This window comes from Salarias fasciatus, chromosome 11, assembly GCF_902148845.1.
Source record: "Salarias fasciatus chromosome 11, fSalaFa1.1, whole genome shotgun sequence".
NCBI classification, from domain to species: domain Eukaryota; kingdom Metazoa; phylum Chordata; class Actinopteri; order Blenniiformes; family Blenniidae; genus Salarias; species Salarias fasciatus.
In genome coordinates, this window is record NC_043755.1 from 5,516,881 (window position 1) to 5,532,447 (window position 15,567).

A 15,567-nucleotide genomic window follows, 5' to 3' on the forward strand; every position below is an offset into this window, starting at 1 on the left:
ACAGTGAAAATCTCGGGTGCAGCGTTGTATTCAAGCCAAAGGAGAGTATTTTGAAGGTGACAGTTTCAAATAATTGCGAAGATTAAAAAATAAAAGTTATAACCACAGTCCGGGAACTTTTGGGTCCACCCTCGTAATCTGTACTTCTTTGAGGTATTTCATATCTTTGTCAATTTTTGCATCTGTGTAGCCATTCTACATCACTTTCAGTTAGTTTTTAATTAAAAAAAAGTATGATCATATGTTTTAAACCTCATACCAAGGATGACCCGGGTTTGAATCCAGTTTATTACCCTGCCTTCATCCATAATCAGCTGGAATCAGCTCCAGCACCATGTGACCCATCCATCCATCCATCGTCTATAGCCTACTGCTTTATCCTGTTTGGAGTGCCGGAGCCGATTCCAGCTGACTTTGAGCGAATGAAGGATCCATTCTGGACAAGTCGCTAGTCTGTCACAGGATGAACACAAAGAGACAGAACATCATGAAGATTCACATTCACACCGAGGTGCAATGTGGGGTCTTTGGAATGTGGGAGGATACTGGAGTACCCAGAGGAAATATGTACAAGTGAGAAGAACATGCAATCTCCACACAGAGAGACTTGGCACATATTTGAATCCATGAGCATCTGTGAGGTGTGAGCTAATCACTGTTGCACCTTGAGGCTTGCCATATGACCTGAATTTGGATAAAGCAGTAAAGAAGCTGGGTTTATGGTCATTTTTGTGTTTTGTTTTTTTTTTCTTTGTCTCATTAAGTCTGTAGTTGTGATTATCTATATCTGCTGTTTTTTTCTAAAGTCACCTGTTACACTTATGTCACCTATTTCTGCTGCTTGGGTTTGTGTTTGTCTCTGAATATCTTGATCTTAGTTTTGTGTTCTTTTGTAGTCTCTGTCTCTCTGTTTTGGAGTATTCTTGTCTTTCAGGGCTGTTTTTTGTGTTGTTCTGGGCAGTAAGTCCATTCAGTAATCTCTCCAAATGAAGACCTCTATTTTGTTAAGAATCAAAAGACACAGGGATGATCCATCTTTTCTCCTCAGGCCAGTCTCTCTGTGCAGCAGCAGCAGCAGCAGCAGCAGCATGCTGAAAAGCTGCTGACCGGAAGTAGACCGCCTCATCTCTTCCTGTGTCGCCTCCTTCTTTGTCTCCGGCCCGACACCTCGACACCAGGGCACGTCTTCCCTTTTCCCCTTAAGTTCTGAGGATATATTTACACATATATCCTTTATTTTTGACATTGAATGACCGTCGACTCTGAACTATTTATGCCTAAAAGTAAAGCGCCGAAAATGGATGACCTGGACTACAGTAAGTGGCTGTTTGCTCTGGCTATCGCTAGCTCGCCGTGGCTACTTTATTAGCTCAGCTGTGATGGACTGATTGAAATGTTACATCGAGTTGAAAGCGACTGCGTGTATTCCCTCTTCAGAGAGTTTTCCCAGAAGCGTGACGCGTATGTAAATGAAATGAGGCTAACTGTGAGCCACTTGGCACAAAGCTAACTCAGTATTGATTGTTTGGTTGCGGTGCTCGTAGCTAAGTTTTTAGCTAACCTAGCTGCTCCGTGGCGTTAAACACCCGAACCTGCCTCCGGGTCACAGAAAGAGTCGCAAATATGAAATAATCACTGCGTCGGAGCAGCCCATCCCTGTAATTGTGGCACCGGCTGCTGGATGAGTGAATCAGACCATTTGTTTGATCCCGGCTGTGGGCGTGGTTGGTGCGCTGTGTTTCGCCGAGTAAACATCACAAACCGCTGCCCTCAGCTCCAAGGCTGCAGGGTTTGAACTTGATCTCCATTCTCTCCTGAAAATTCTACTGATCACGCCATTCTGAAAATCTTAGCTGCACACAGATCGTTTCATCTGTTACTGCTCAAGTATCTTTCCCTGAATATAAATCCCTCTTGGACCACAGAGCCATTTGATTTGATCTCTGTGTCTGTGTACTTTTCTCTACTTTACCTCGTCCACAGATTGCGTCTTTTATTTGCGCAAAGATCCGTCGATCGCACTGCGGATTGTATTGATACACATTAGCACGCAATGGTCAATAATGTTGATTTTACAAAGATGAGTGCCCTTATAAGTTGGCGTGTGTTGAAAATTGGAAACATCACCCACCTCTGGCATGTTGTGCAGACACTGAAATTGGGTGATTCGCATCCATCACCCTGCGCCTGGCTTATTGACATGTAGCAGGACCAAGACTGTTGTGCGTGGTTGTCATGTCTTAAGTGGAATTGAAGATGTGTTAAATGGCAGGGAAATACAGGAATATGCTGGTCATTTAGTACTGCTGCTAGTTTTTCATCAAACACCTTAAGAAGGTTTTCTCCTCTGAAGTAAAGCCAGAGACACATGCTGCTCAGTCACATAAATCACATTCATTACATTGTTAATTTAAAGTTTTCATCTTTCGTCAAGTCGTTTCTTTATGTGTGCATGTCTAATGTCACTTCTAACTTGTGGTGCTTTTAAGGTTTTGGTTGAAGTTGTGGTGGTTGAAAAAGCAGTTTTCCTCTCCTTACTTATATAGAGAGCTGTTTTTATTCTTCTACCAAAGTTGGCAGCACAAGTTACTCTTTAAACTGCATCACATTGTTGAAGCAGAGCCTGTCTGTGCATGCTGTTTCTATCCACAGACTGAACAGCTTTATTAAGTGAAGCAGCAGAAACAAAATGATTGAAAGATGCCTCTTGGTCTACTGTGGTGCATTGCCTTTAATGTTTATGTGTACTGTCTCCAGCGCTAACCTAATAAAGCTTAACAAATCAAAGTGCTTGACTGTAGACAGAAAACAGATGAAACACTGTACTTTGTCAAAGTGAATGACAATGAAATTCCACTCACTTTGCACTGGCAGTGAAATTTCAAATGAAACAAGAAGTATTTGCAAAGCCCATTAGCTTAGATTGACAAGCTGCAGTGCATGTATTTTTTGTTCCTTTGATTAACCATGCTTTTAAACTAATTACATTAATTTTATATTTGGCTGCAGATGCTTAAAAAGTGTCCTGAGATGCTTGAGTAACACGCGGTTTCTTTAATCCACTGTGAGCAGCTGCTTGCATTGTGTGGGCACGGTGACCGGCCGTTAGATGTGCGGCTGCAGCGGGGCAGAAATCATTCTTCTCCTCTTCCCTCGCAGTCCCAGTAGACCTGAGCCCCGAGGAGCGCTCGGAGCTGGAGGACATCCGCCGGAGGAAGGGCGTCCTGCTGCAGGAGATCCAGCGGCTCCGAGAGGAGCTGAGAGAGGCCATCCTGGAGGTGGAGGGGCTGGAGACCAGCACAGAGGGCAGGTAGTGGGGCGGTCCTCATCACGTCACTGCTTCATACTGAATGGAACATGACCCTTTGACCTTGTTTTTGGTCACTACTGATAGAGATTTCTGTGTTAATCTTTATTTTCTGCAGCAAAACCTTACAAAAAAGCCGTCATGTGGCCATGGGAAGGAAGAAATTCAACATGGACCCAAAAAAGGTATTCCTGTCAGCAGCTGTTCAGGTCTTCAGTGTGTGTTTCTCTTTCTGTGGTGAGGTGGCTGAGTGTGTTCTCGTGTCACAGGGCATTGTCTTTCTGGTGGAGAACGAGCTCCTCAGACACACTCCAGAGGACATCGCTCAGTTCCTGTACAAGGGAGAAGGCCTCAACAAGACGGCCATCGGAGATTATCTGGGTGAAAGGTGGGGAACGTTGAAATATCTTGTTTGTTCTTTTTTTGTTTTTTTTTTTTGTTTTTTTTGGCCAAATCATTTTGTAAATGCGATCTGGCTGCTGCTGTTCCGCAGGGACGACTTCAACATCAAAGTCCTCCAGGCTTTCGTCGACCTCCACGAGTTCACCGACCTCAACCTGGTCCAGGCCCTGAGGTAATCTGTGCCCACATATGGTGTTTTCTGTTTTGAGCTGAAAAAAAAATCCCCTTTGAAAGCTATCCAGTCTCACTGTGGTGATTAAACCCACTCAACAATGGAAAGTCCTGCCCTTGTTATCACCCCAGTTTGAGGATAGGAAAAAAATATTATGCAAGCGAGCAGCAGCCGCCGTGCTGCCGATTCTTGAAGGCAGAGTTTGTTCCCTCAGACGTGACCTCGAGCTCGACCTGTTCTCTGCAGACAGTTCCTGTGGAGTTTCCGTTTGCCCGGCGAAGCCCAGAAGATCGACAGAATGATGGAGGCCTTCGCTCAGAGATACTGCCACTGCAACCCCGGCGTCTTCCAGAGCACCGGTAAACATCCCCTCGCTCCAGAGTCACAGAAACACTGCTGATATCCACATGTCAGATGTTCCTGGATTTCTTTATTTTGCTTGTCGGACAATTCACTTTCTTTAAAATGTTAAAATTGCCGTTTGAAGAGAGAATGACTCGAGTATGCAGAGAAAGTACTACAATGGGATTTCAGTCATGCCTGGAATGCAAAATAAAAACAAAGTGTCCTTGGGACAGATAAGTTTTTTAGAAATGCGGTTATCAGTCATTTTGAGAGATTACATTGTGAGGCAGGTCTTTCCAGTTGAGAGGGAGACACTCTGTGAAGTTCCATCAACAACTGCTGTTTTTTAAATTGTGGTTTTATTTTTGAACCTCGTCTTGATTTGAAGGAGTTTTTCCCCGCTGCCTTTCATTTTTGCACAGTAATGTAGAGTTCATATTAAAACGTGATGCCGATCCATCTGTTAGGAGGTTTCTGCTCCGGCAGCCAAATGTTTCCCTAAATGTATAAACAAACAAAATAATCCAAGACTGAACTTTACAGCCTTGTCGGTGTTCGGCAGTCACACTGACAGATTCCAAGTTTTTGCTCGTCTGACTTTTCACTTCAGTTTTCTGCCATTCTCCGAAGTGAATCTTTTTCCAAGTTTTCATAAACTTATCAGAGCTGCTTTTTTTTTCCAAGTGAAAGTAAACAACGGTCACTTCCCAGAAGGTGTGCGCACAAACAGCTAACTTCTTCCTAGAAATGACCTGTAATGTGAATCCACAGAGTCGTGGCGATGCAAAAACACGGCTTTTAAAAGCAGCTTGTGGTCTTCGCGTTTCCTGAAATTGTTTGAGTGAGTAATGTCCTGCAGTGCCTTGTTTGAAGCGGTGTCTTGGGAGGTTGGTCGTAACGCCAGCAGCGGGCCTTTTGTTTGAACGACAGGAAGAGGAGAAAGTGGCGTTTATGAGTCTGCTGTTCATTCGCAAGCACTGATATCGGCGTCGGATCTCATCTGTCCGACTGTGCTTTTAATCGTAAAGCTTATCAGTTGGAGATAGTTTCACCAACAGCGATGTGTTAACTTCAGGTCTGACGGGGAAAAGATGACATATCAGCAGTTTGAAGATTAAACTATAAGAAGAGAAGTGGCTCAAAAGGAACACAGTCCTCAAACAGTGAGCACGTCTTGTTGTGTGATGGTTTTGCATGTCTCTCCTGTTTGCAGACACATGCTACGTGCTGTCATTTGCCATAATTATGCTGAACACGAGTCTCCATAACCCCAACGTGAGGGACAAACCCGGGGTGGACCGCTTCATCTCCATGAACCGCGGCATCAACGAGGGGGGAGACCTGCCCGAGGAGCTGCTCAGAGTATGATCCGCCGCACGCCGCCTCGCCTCCTCTCCACCCTCCCGCCGCTTCATTCGCTCATTTCTCCGTCTCGTCCTTCTCTTTTTGGTTTTAGAATCTGTACGAAAGTATTAAAAACGAGCCGTTCAAGATCCCCGAGGACGACGGCAACGACCTGACGCACACCTTCTTTAACCCGGACAGAGAGGGGTGGCTTCTGAAACTCGGTGAGACGATCCCAGCTCCTGTCTGAGAGCACCGCTGCTCCTCTGCATGTCGGTCTTTAACGTTTCTGACAAATCCAGTGTGTGTGTGTGTGTGTGTGTGTGTGTGTGTGTGTGTGTGTGTGTTGAAGATGTCACTGTAAGCCATCGCGAGTGGGATAAATGATGTCTGTTTGCCACTGTGATCTGTTCTCCTCTGTGGCTTGATGCTGCGATGAAGCCGCTCTGGTCTCTGAGGTTTGCCGCCTCTTTTACTCCACTTGAGCGATCAGCTGGCAGTGTCGTGGCGACAAACACACACACACACCACACACACACATCCGCAGCAGGACGGTTAGCACGGCACTGTCTGTCTCGTGCGGCATCAGTTGATGAAATGGAGACTGTTTTTCTTCTGCATGGCGGGGCCTGTGATCTGTGTGTCACTAATATGATCTTCTCTTCCTCCTCCATGTCTCTCTCTCTCTCTCTCTCTCTCTCTCTCTCTTTCTCCATTTGTCCTCTAAATCCTCTGGTTCCTTCTGTCTCTGCTTCTCCCCTGCGATTTCCACCCTCTCCTGCTGCTGCTTGTTTATTCAGGAGGTATGTACTGACAAAGTCGTTGTGGTTTCAAGTCGTAAAGCAAAACAATGAGAGACGTAGTTTATTGTTGGCCCAGAGGCCGTAGAGCAGCTTCTTGTACTTGCAGCCGTTATTTCTGGAACCTCCTGACGCTTATCGGCGCTGTGCTCCTGTTTCAGGGGGAAGGGTGAAAACCTGGAAACGCCGATGGTTCATCCTCACAGACAACTGCCTTTATTACTTTGAATATACAACAGTAAGTACTTTCTTAATTGTTCTTGTATATTTATTGAATAACTGGGTGCAGAGTGTCAGTATTTGCTCTTATGTATTTACACTTAGGGGGATATATCAACAATCTGACATTTTCTAGCATTAAAACACAGCTTTATTTCATGTTTATGTTACTGAAGGAAGCCAAAAAACAAACTTATAGTTTATTTGATGCTATTTACTTTGAGCTTTTCAGATGTTGCTTTAATTTGTTGAAGTGGTCTGACTGTTCAGCTTTAGCAGACTGTTACCAGTCTCAGCCTCTGCAGCTGAACTTCTCATGACTGGAAATGGAGAGCATCTTCAATCCTGAAATACAAGTCATCCGTGATTGTGTTCAGAAAGTTAAGATAAGTGTGAGAGGGGAAAAAACATGGGGATTTGATTCCTTTTTCCAACCCAAATAGATTGATTTTATTTTTGAAAGCAGGTTCCAGTTATAGGATTTAGATACGCTAGCTTTAACTTAGTTAAACGTTGCATTTTTTTGTGTCGTCAAACAGGATAAAGAACCACGAGGCATCATTCCCTTGGAAAATCTTAGTATTCGTGAAGTAGAAGACCCAAGAAAGCCAGTAAGTCTCTTCTTTCCTCCACACATTTGAATTATGACTAAAAACTGTTTTTTTGTCTTTCACTGTTGGTACGTAGTGATTATTAATCTAAACTGTTTCACCCTCTTCCCAACAGAACTGCTTTGAGCTGTACATCCCCAACAACCGCGGCCAGCTGATTAAAGCGTGCAAGACGGAGGCTGACGGCAGAGTGGTGGAGGGGAACCACATGGTGTACCGGATTTCTGCTCCCACACCCGAGGAGAAGGACGAATGGATTCACAGCATCAAGTACGTACAGGACTCGTGACCAGGTACCTGCGTGCCACGTGGCGCGGTGTATCGGCGAGCCTTCACGAGTACGAGCACTCCTTTAGGATTATCAACAAAAGAGGATTGGAATATTCCAGTTTTTGAGTGATGAATTGGAAATATGTGGAAGTTTTGACCTCAAAAGCCGGGTCAGTGAGTTCTAACGTCCGTGTTTCTGTCATTCGTCCAGGTCTGCTGTCAGCGTGGATCCCTTCTACGAAATGCTCGCCGCCAGGAAGAAACGTATATCACTGAAGAAGAAGGAGGAGCAGCCGTAGATTGTGCACTTCGTTTTCTTCCCGTCTTCCTTCGTCCCCGCTCCCCTCTGCCCGTCCTGAAACTTTTCTGAACCCCTTCTTCTTCTTCTCCCCCGGTCCTCCAACTCCTCCTCCTTCCTGTCCCGAGGACTCCCTCGCTCAGACTCTGAAAAGGCCACATGAGGAGTGAGGAGTCCAGCTGCTGTGGCTGCTTCTCCACATCTCAGTTGTTACTCGACCGCTGTTACACTCGACTGTCCCGCCGCGCCCGTCTGTCCCGCGGTCTCGCCACGCTCGTCTCTCACCGGTGGTTCCAGTGGCCTGTGAAGCGTGCGTTCGGCCATCTTCACACCGCTGCTGATCATCTTTACGGCACCTTTTTGGTCCTGTTCAGGCCTCTCAGCCACACTTGCTCAACTTGGGAGAGGAGGATGTTAAACTGCTGTGATCGTCATCATCTTCTCAGGTGATGGTGAGTTTCAAAGCCTTATCTTCCTGGTGGAACTCAAGTGTCTTCATTTACCACCCAAAAAAAAAAAAAAACTTGAACACAGCTTTTCACAACTTTTAATCTAATATTAAAAAAAAAAAAAAAAAACTAAATTAAAAGTTCAATCAGCATCGGTGTGAATATGGTCGCGACGCACCAAGCAAGCGGAGTAGCTCTCTGATCAGTGCGGCCTGAATAAGACATTGCCTTTCTTGATTGTGCGTCGCCCAGACAAAATGTGAATTCACTTTCGAAACACTAACGAACTTCAGTTCTTGCTGGAAAGCGGAGCGATGAACCAGCTGGAGGCGATTCCACAGGACTTTTGTGATCGTATTACATCGACATGACCACGCCCCATACTGAGGTACTGTAAGCATTATGTGAAGAGCATCTTTACTGTATAGTTACACAGAAGTATTGCCAAGTTAACTGTTAATCTTTCAATACAGTCGAGTCTCTGAGCAAAAAAAAAAAAGAAAAGAAGAAGTTAGTAACACATGGAAGAAGCTGGTTTCCCTGCAGGCAGCATCTTGATTCAGCTCGCTGAGGAAGTATATATTTTCTTTAGCATGTTTTTTTTTTTTTTTTTTTTACATGTGTGAGCAATAGCAGAGTAGAAAAACCATAGATGGAAGGCTTGTTAACTACTCCTTTAAAACACTATAACTGAGCAGTAACTCACATCATGGCAGATGTAACGTTCCAGCATGCGACTCGCTCATCTCTCACCAGTAAACCGCCGCTCTGTCCGCTAGCGTCAGTCTGAACTCATCACAAAGGCAGCTCATTACGATGTACACTCTCTGTAAATAGATGTTTAGCATATTTGTTTACGATACACATAGAAATTATTTAATTTATTCTTTATCTTTTGTTAAAATCCGATTTTGTACGAGCTACTGTATTACTGCATGTCGGTTAAAAACGGAGTCGTCGCTTGTAGGTGCCGATGGATCTCTGATCATGCTAGTGCACTGATTTGAAAAGTGTTAGTGTTCCCTGTTGACTCGGAAAACTTTATTATTATAGTTGATTCCTGCTTAGAGTAAATTTTCCTGTTCAGTTGTAGTTTCTTTTAAAAATGAGAGAATTAGGACACTTTTGTATAGTCTGATTTAATTGTTTTTTTTGTTTGTTTTTTCTTTTGTGTGAATCAGGCTCTAAAAACACACAGATCAGTGTCGCTGCTCAGAATTTATAAACTGGAGATTATAACGTTTTGTCTTACAACGATTTAAAGAAAATGAAGAGTAAAAACAAGGAACACTAATAAATGTTTGATTCATTATGTAAAAGCAAACGAACTTGGATGAAATGAATCATGAACGAGTTTAGATGTAAATTTCGCTTCACATCCAGTTGATGAACCAGTCGTCTGATGAATTGATGCTCTAGATGGTAGGAATAATAATTGTCCTCTGCACTTTATCATTTTTTTTAGCATTTTTTGAGAAAATGCTCTTGCTCTGACTGATACTCTTTAGTGCCCTCTTGTGGTAACCACATACACTACAATATGCTAAAGGATGAACTGTGAAAGAACCCCCCCTCCCCGACATGAAACGCCTGTGGTCGGTCTCCGGTTGTAGCGGCACCAGGTCTTCACCAACAGGTTTGTCAGTGCTGAGTTCTCTCTGCTGGATCTCCTGACCGGCAGACCGAGGGAGGCTTCCTTTTTCTTCCCTCCTGGATGAGACTGACAGAGGCCTAACTTTCTGCTTCCACGTTTTGTGCTCGTGTACAGCACAGGGATCGTCCGCAGGCCTTCGCTTTCTGGGTATTCTTGAAGTGCAAAGGTGCCAAAAAGACAAACAAAAACTCTTCACATTTCCTGCTAAACACAACATCGAACACTGAAACGATCTGACTGGAACAGATCCACTGTTTCCTTCCACCCCAGGTCCACTTCCTTCGGAAAAAAATGTGTTTTATTTTTGTGTTTATTTATTTTTAGTTACTGTGAGGTGAAGATGGATAGATCATCTGTAAATGTAGCAAAAAGGAAAACCACAAAATATTGGTGCCAGTAAACTACTGTGTAACAATAAAAGGTAAACAGAGGAGACTGTCGGCTGCGTGTTTTTATTCCTCCCAGCGGTGAAAATCACTTTTTGCCGTTAGCAATGGCTTGTGGAAGTTTTTTGTTTGTGCAAAGTTTTCTTTGTAAACAGTTCAGCAGGTGTCTGGTGTTTTCTTGTTTTACGGGTTTTGTATCTAAAACAGGAGTTTTCCTTGAGCACAACAAAGAGCCACGAAGTCTTTTGTGAGCCTGCCGGCTTGAGTTCTAAACGGTCCGATGAGGATTAAAATTATTAATGCAAACCGTGGTAATCATTAAACCATTTGTCTCACGTGAAACTCAACAAAAAACACAAGGCACAAAACGTCCACACCTTTATTTACACTCTTCAAAGAAATACCTGACAGTGGCAAAGGCCCGACCTCTTTAAAATACCAAGTTTTATAGTCTGTACAGTTATAAACACACCATCAAGGCCAGATTTACATCATACAAAATCCACAGCAGTGCAGCATTTTCCTGACTCATAAAGGAAAAACGTGAGAAATGTCTGATGATGATGAAAAATGCATTAAAACTGTATAAAAGTTTCAAAAAATTAAAGATCCCGAACGTTTTCTGTCTGTTTACAGGAGACCCGATGTGTTATAAAAGAGGAGTCAGAGTTCAAGTTGTAAAACCAACAGAGGCTGAAAAAAAGATCTAAATTCTGCTCGACGGGCTCTTCAGTCTGTTTTTCAGAAAGCGGAGCGTGGATCTACCTATGACACACAGATTCAAGAAATTACAAAAAAGTGCGACACAAAATTATTTTAATCCTACAATTTCTTTGGTATGTTAGCCGTATGTTTCATGGAAACCTTTAAAAAGAGAATCCACAGTGAAAAATGACCTCTGGGGGGGAAAAGAAAATAATAAAATCTATGAATTTTATTCCACTAACTACATACAGTTTGTCACTTCACCACAACAGAACCCATGTGAGGCCTGCGCACGGCGGCTCAGGCCTGATGTATGTAAATGTATTATTAACAGTATGACAATATGTCACATACAGCACTTATCTTTTCAAAATAAAACACAAACTCAAGACAGATCATGGCCGATAACTAAGGCCCAAGACCACTAAGTCCCTACAGATGATTCACCGTGTTGAGTTTTTTTTAAAAAATAATTATTTAGAAAAGGTTTAAATAAACTTAAAATAAAGGCATTGTCTCTGAGTCTGGAGGAGCTGGTGCGACTGAGAGATGGTCCTGAAGTCTTCCCTTTCAATAGTGCTTCTTCTCCATTAGTCTCTACAACGTAACGGACGTTCTCTTTATGTTCCCAGGTTTCTTCTTCCTCTGCTTGGCTGCTTTCAGTGGCAGGGATCGAACGGGTATCTGGCGACGCCGCCGTGAAGCTCCACCTCCGTCTCGGACCAGGAGATGACGTCTCCCTTGAGGTGGCTGCTGCAGGACGCCAGGCTGTAGACGTCGCTGGCGCTCAGGACGTGCGACCACATGTGCAGGTCCGACATCTCGCCCACGAACGACTGCGTGGCGTCAAACCGGCCCCCCAGGGTGTCCTGGACAGAGGAGGCAGCGGAGGTCAGAGTGGGCCTTTAGAACGCTTCTAAATGGGCCAATCTGCGTTATTCTCAATTCAAGAAGAGTTCATATGTTTGTAAAAACACCACGAGCGGAGTTTACCTGCTCCTGGCCCAGGATGAAGACCCCTCCGGGTTTGATGGGGTGCCAGGGGGACAGGTTGAGCCCGGACCCCCTCTGCACGCCGTCCTGGTAGGCCTCCCACTGGCCGTCCCGCGTGGACCAAGTCACACAGATGTGGTGCCACTTCCCGTCGCTCACAGACAGAGGTAACGTCACCGCCTGCAGGGGAGGAGGGGGGAAGGTCACAGGTCACACTGATATGAGCCTGTCCCCAGACGGTCAACACACTTTCCAAGTATTGGTGATTCAGTTTTGAGTAACATTTCAATTTCACATCGTATTTCACCCTGAATTCATTTTGTGTGTATTTTTTTTTTTTTTTTATCATAAATTTGCCGAATAAACCTCAAAAGTTTTAATGAATCCTGACTCGATGTGACAAAGTGACTTCCCCAGACCTCTGAGATGAAATGTGACTCACCTTGTCGTCGATCAGCAGCTCCAGCGGGTTGTTCCCCCACTCGATGAGCACCAGCTCGTTGGCCTGTCCGGGCGCAGAGTAGGAGAAGGGGGTTCCCAGTCCGGGCCCGACGCCCGCCTTCATCCAGAGGCACAGCGTCAGAGCGAAGATCTCCTGCAGCAGGGTCCGCTTCACCCGACCGTACATGTAGTTCGTCCTCATGGGGAAGCTGATCTGGAAGGCGTCGGGACTCTTTGCCTGCTTCCTGCCGGATCCTGTTGAAGGAGAGTGAAGCGAAGTGTTGGCTGCTCTAATCTGGAGTTTTTAAACTTATTGAAACGGCTGCGTTTCAGCTTCACGGCGTTGTTTACCTGAGAGGTGCAGCTGATTGAGCATCGTCTCCAGTTTGTTGGAATGGAATCCGACCCGCGGCGCCGGCGCTCTGTACCCGGTGTGTGGGAGGTAGCTGTGGTCGTCTGCCTCATTGCTGTGGTGGACGCCGCCGGCGTCGTCCTCATCCTCGTCCTCTTCATCGTCGTGGTGGTCATCGCTGTGGCTGTCGTCACGACGATCCGCGTGGTCGCCATCGTCACCGTGATCGTTGTGGTGGTCGTCGTGGCGATCGTCGTGGTGGCTGTCGGCGTGGTCGTCGTCCGAGTGTTCGTCCGAGTGTTCGTCGTGCTCGTGGTCGTGCTCGTGGTCATGCTCGTGGTCGTGGTGGTCGCCGTGACCGCCATCGTCGTTGTGGCCGCCGTCGTCGCCGTGGGGGTCGGTGTGATGGTGCAGCTGCTCCTCCAGAGCGCTGATCTTCCTCTGCAGCAGTTCCTTCAGAGAGCTGGAGTAAGCAATGGACGTGTTCCTCTTCTGCTGAGCAAGGTGAGAACACACAGGTGAAGGGCTGAAAACTCTCGCACTGATACAAAACCGGCCTGAAAGAACAAGAGGAGTAAACGTCTGCGTGTTTTTCTGAATACGACCAAACGTCAGAAAACAGTTTTACTTCGACTCTGCAGTCATTGTTTCCCTGCATCCTCTTCTGCCTCTCAGGTAATCCTGGCTTTGTCCAGGTGCCTGCCCTGATTACTAGTCTGTCAAGGGAGATCACGATAATTACTGCTGATCTTAGACGACCCCCCCCCCCCCCCCCACACACACACACACACACACACACTCACTCAATCTATACAGCCCTGACATCTGCCTGTGATCACCACCTGGGAATACGGCCCGCACAACAAGGACAATTATGCGCACAAAGAAAATCAAAACTACCCATAAACTTTCACATCTCCAGTATTTTCCTCAGGTGACGTCGACCTCTGAGGCCACTGAGGCCCCTGGGCGTCCACTGAGGGACATCAGAGTGGCTCTCTAGCCAAGGGAGCCCGTGGATTTATGTGATTAAGTAATTCATTGTTCTTTGTCCAAAGTACTTAGTGGAAATGCCACTTTGGGACTCGATTACTCGGCAGACGAACCAGTGAGGATGACATTAATGTGTCCGAGCGGGGAGAGAGCCTCGTGTGGACACATGGCACGCCACACGCCTCCTCATTCGCGGTTCGTGTTGACTTTACACACTGTAGCAGCCTTTCTTCTGTGAGTTTGTGTGGAAGTTTTGCCGTGCCGCTGCTCACCTGCAGGTTTTCCAGCCGCTCCTTCAGCGCCTGCAGCATCCTCTCCATCTGCTCCGGCGATGATGTGACGTCCCCCGGCGCCACATGTTTATCCTTCCCCTGGTTGCTGCCGCCGTGCCCTCCGTCCGATCGTTGCCCCCCCACAGGGTGCACAGAGGGGTAGTGCGGCGAGTCCGGGATGAGGTTGCTGTTTCCATGGCGATGGTTGCTATAGTGGCCGTTGTCGGCGTACGCGTGGTGGCCGGGATGCGAGTGCGAGCCGGTGCCTCGGTGGTCGTCGTGCGGCGCCGTGCCCCGTCCGAAGCCCTCGCACAGGGCCAGCTTGGCCGTCAGCTCCCGGATGGTTTCCCTCTGGTCCAGGATGGTCTCCTTCTGCTGAACCAGACTCTCCCTCAGGTGGAGGATGGTGGCTTTGGCCTCCTCGCTCGCCCCCCACCAGCCGGCCGGAGGTGGGCTCTGATGGCCCGGTGGCCCGCCGGGCCCCGCCGCCCCGGCGCTCGGCCCTCCCAAAGGGAAGCAGGAAGGGTTTGCATCCACGGGAATCGGGGTGCAGACGAAGCGCGGGTGGCCTCCGTAGTCATAGTCGGGCCCCGAGGTGGCACAGGCAGGACAGAGGAGGAGCGAAAGTACAGACAAGAGAAGGAACAGCTGCGGAGACTGAAAGTTCCTCATGATCCTCATCCACACTTCAGCCAGAAATCCTAAGGAGCTTGGCTTGGCTTCAGAACGCTCGATGCCAGCTGAAGTGAAGGTTGTGTTGACTTCTGTCGGGCTGCAAGCGAAGCATCAGAGTGCAGCAAAAAAAATAAAACACTCAGAACACAAAGCCTCCACTCATCCGTAAAGGAAGCAAAACACGTCTTGTTTTTTCTTCTTGAGAATTGTTTGATTCGTGGATTAATCCTCTCTGTCACCGAGGAACTGGAAGAACCTGGGAAAGAAAGTACAGGATGTGAGAAACAGCAGAACAGAGCAGAACGTTCACCAGTCCTGCCAACAACCTTTTTATCGGTAGCTTCAGTGTAAACCCCAAACAAATCACCAGTAGTGTAAAACAGGACGAAACCCTAACCCTAGATCCGTATTGCGTTATTGGGATGAATCTGAACATTAATTCAACTTTGATTGTTGGTGTTCGCCAAAAGCAGCAGTAATGGCAGAGAAGCCAAAAATATCAGACTTTTGAATATGATTTTTTTTTTTTTTTTTTAAATAGATTCACAGATGTGGTCTGTGTGGTGCTGAGTGTCGTGGAGTCAAGCTGCCCTCACTGTAACTGTAACTTGTCCTTCATTATACAGGGTCGGCATTTGGAAATGGCACACACGTGATGTGGCAGCTCAACCTCACTGACCACCTGTCGCTCGCAGTGACCAGCCTCTCCTGTGCGAGTGTGTGTGTGTGTGTTTCATACATACATGATTTACTGTATTTTATCAATAATAGAACAATCTGAATTGATATAGAGCAATATTTAAGCCAAGAGTTGACTTTATGTTGGTGAAACCGTCAAACTAACACTTAAACATTTTTTTTCTTTGAAGCCTCAGAAAA

At 46.2% G+C, this 15,567-nt stretch overlaps 2 protein-coding genes across 3 annotated transcripts; one reads left to right on the forward strand and one right to left on the reverse strand.

The window, feature by feature from the left end:
• The first annotated feature begins 1,134 nt into the window (after positions 1-1,134).
• Positions 1,135-10,157, forward strand: cyth2 (cytohesin 2). 2 transcript variants are annotated; one of them, XM_030103772.1, is made up of 12 exons: positions 1,135-1,316; positions 3,160-3,310; positions 3,426-3,492; positions 3,577-3,695; positions 3,801-3,881; positions 4,128-4,240; positions 5,440-5,588; positions 5,683-5,794; positions 6,532-6,608; positions 7,129-7,200; positions 7,316-7,470; positions 7,682-10,157. In XM_030103772.1, the coding sequence occupies exons 1-12, from the start codon at positions 1,250-1,252 to the stop codon at positions 7,767-7,769; spliced, it is 1,251 nt and encodes a 416-aa protein (XP_029959632.1). In that variant the 5' UTR covers positions 1,135-1,249; the 3' UTR covers positions 7,770-10,157. The 2 variants fall into 2 exon arrangements, with proteins under 2 accessions (XP_029959632.1, XP_029959633.1); XM_030103773.1 differs by lacking the exon at positions 1,135-1,316 and having other exon boundaries at positions 3,426-3,491; positions 3,575-3,695; positions 5,683-5,795; positions 6,530-6,608.
• A 1,436-nt stretch (positions 10,158-11,593) lies between these two features.
• LOC115397433 (neuronal pentraxin-1) lies at positions 11,594-14,789 on the reverse strand. Its single transcript, XM_030103747.1, has 5 exons — positions 14,014-14,789; positions 12,748-13,240; positions 12,398-12,651; positions 11,956-12,135; positions 11,594-11,831 (listed from the first exon to the last, which is right to left on the reverse strand). The coding sequence occupies exons 1-5, from the start codon at positions 14,692-14,694 to the stop codon at positions 11,622-11,624; spliced, it is 1,818 nt and encodes a 605-aa protein (XP_029959607.1). The 5' UTR covers positions 14,695-14,789; the 3' UTR covers positions 11,594-11,621.
• Between the last annotated feature and the right edge of the window lie 778 nt (positions 14,790-15,567).

What these genes read in the sequence shown, in the direction of transcription:
- cyth2 (XM_030103772.1), top strand. Translation starts at nt 1,250, where the DNA reads ATGACCGTCGACTCTGAACTATTTATGCCTAAAAGTAAAGCGCCGAAA. An exon ending in GAGACCAGCACAGAGGGCAG is followed by an intron (nt 3,311 to 3,425) that starts GTAGTGGGGCGG and finishes TATTTTCTGCAG; the next exon opens with CAAAACCTTACAAAAAAGCC. An exon ending in GAATGGATTCACAGCATCAA is followed by an intron (nt 7,471 to 7,681) that starts GTACGTACAGGA and finishes TCATTCGTCCAG; the next exon opens with GTCTGCTGTCAGCGTGGATC.
- LOC115397433 (XM_030103747.1), bottom strand. Translation starts at nt 14,694, where the DNA reads ATGAGGATCATGAGGAACTTTCAGTCTCCGCAGCTGTTCCTTCTCTTG. An exon ending in AGCGGCTGGAAAACCTGCAG is followed by an intron (nt 13,241 to 14,013) that starts GTGAGCAGCGGC and finishes CTTGCTCAGCAG; the next exon opens with AAGAGGAACACGTCCATTGC. An exon ending in AGCTGCTGATCGACGACAAG is followed by an intron (nt 12,136 to 12,397) that starts GTGAGTCACATT and finishes CCTCCCCTGCAG; the next exon opens with GCGGTGACGTTACCTCTGTC.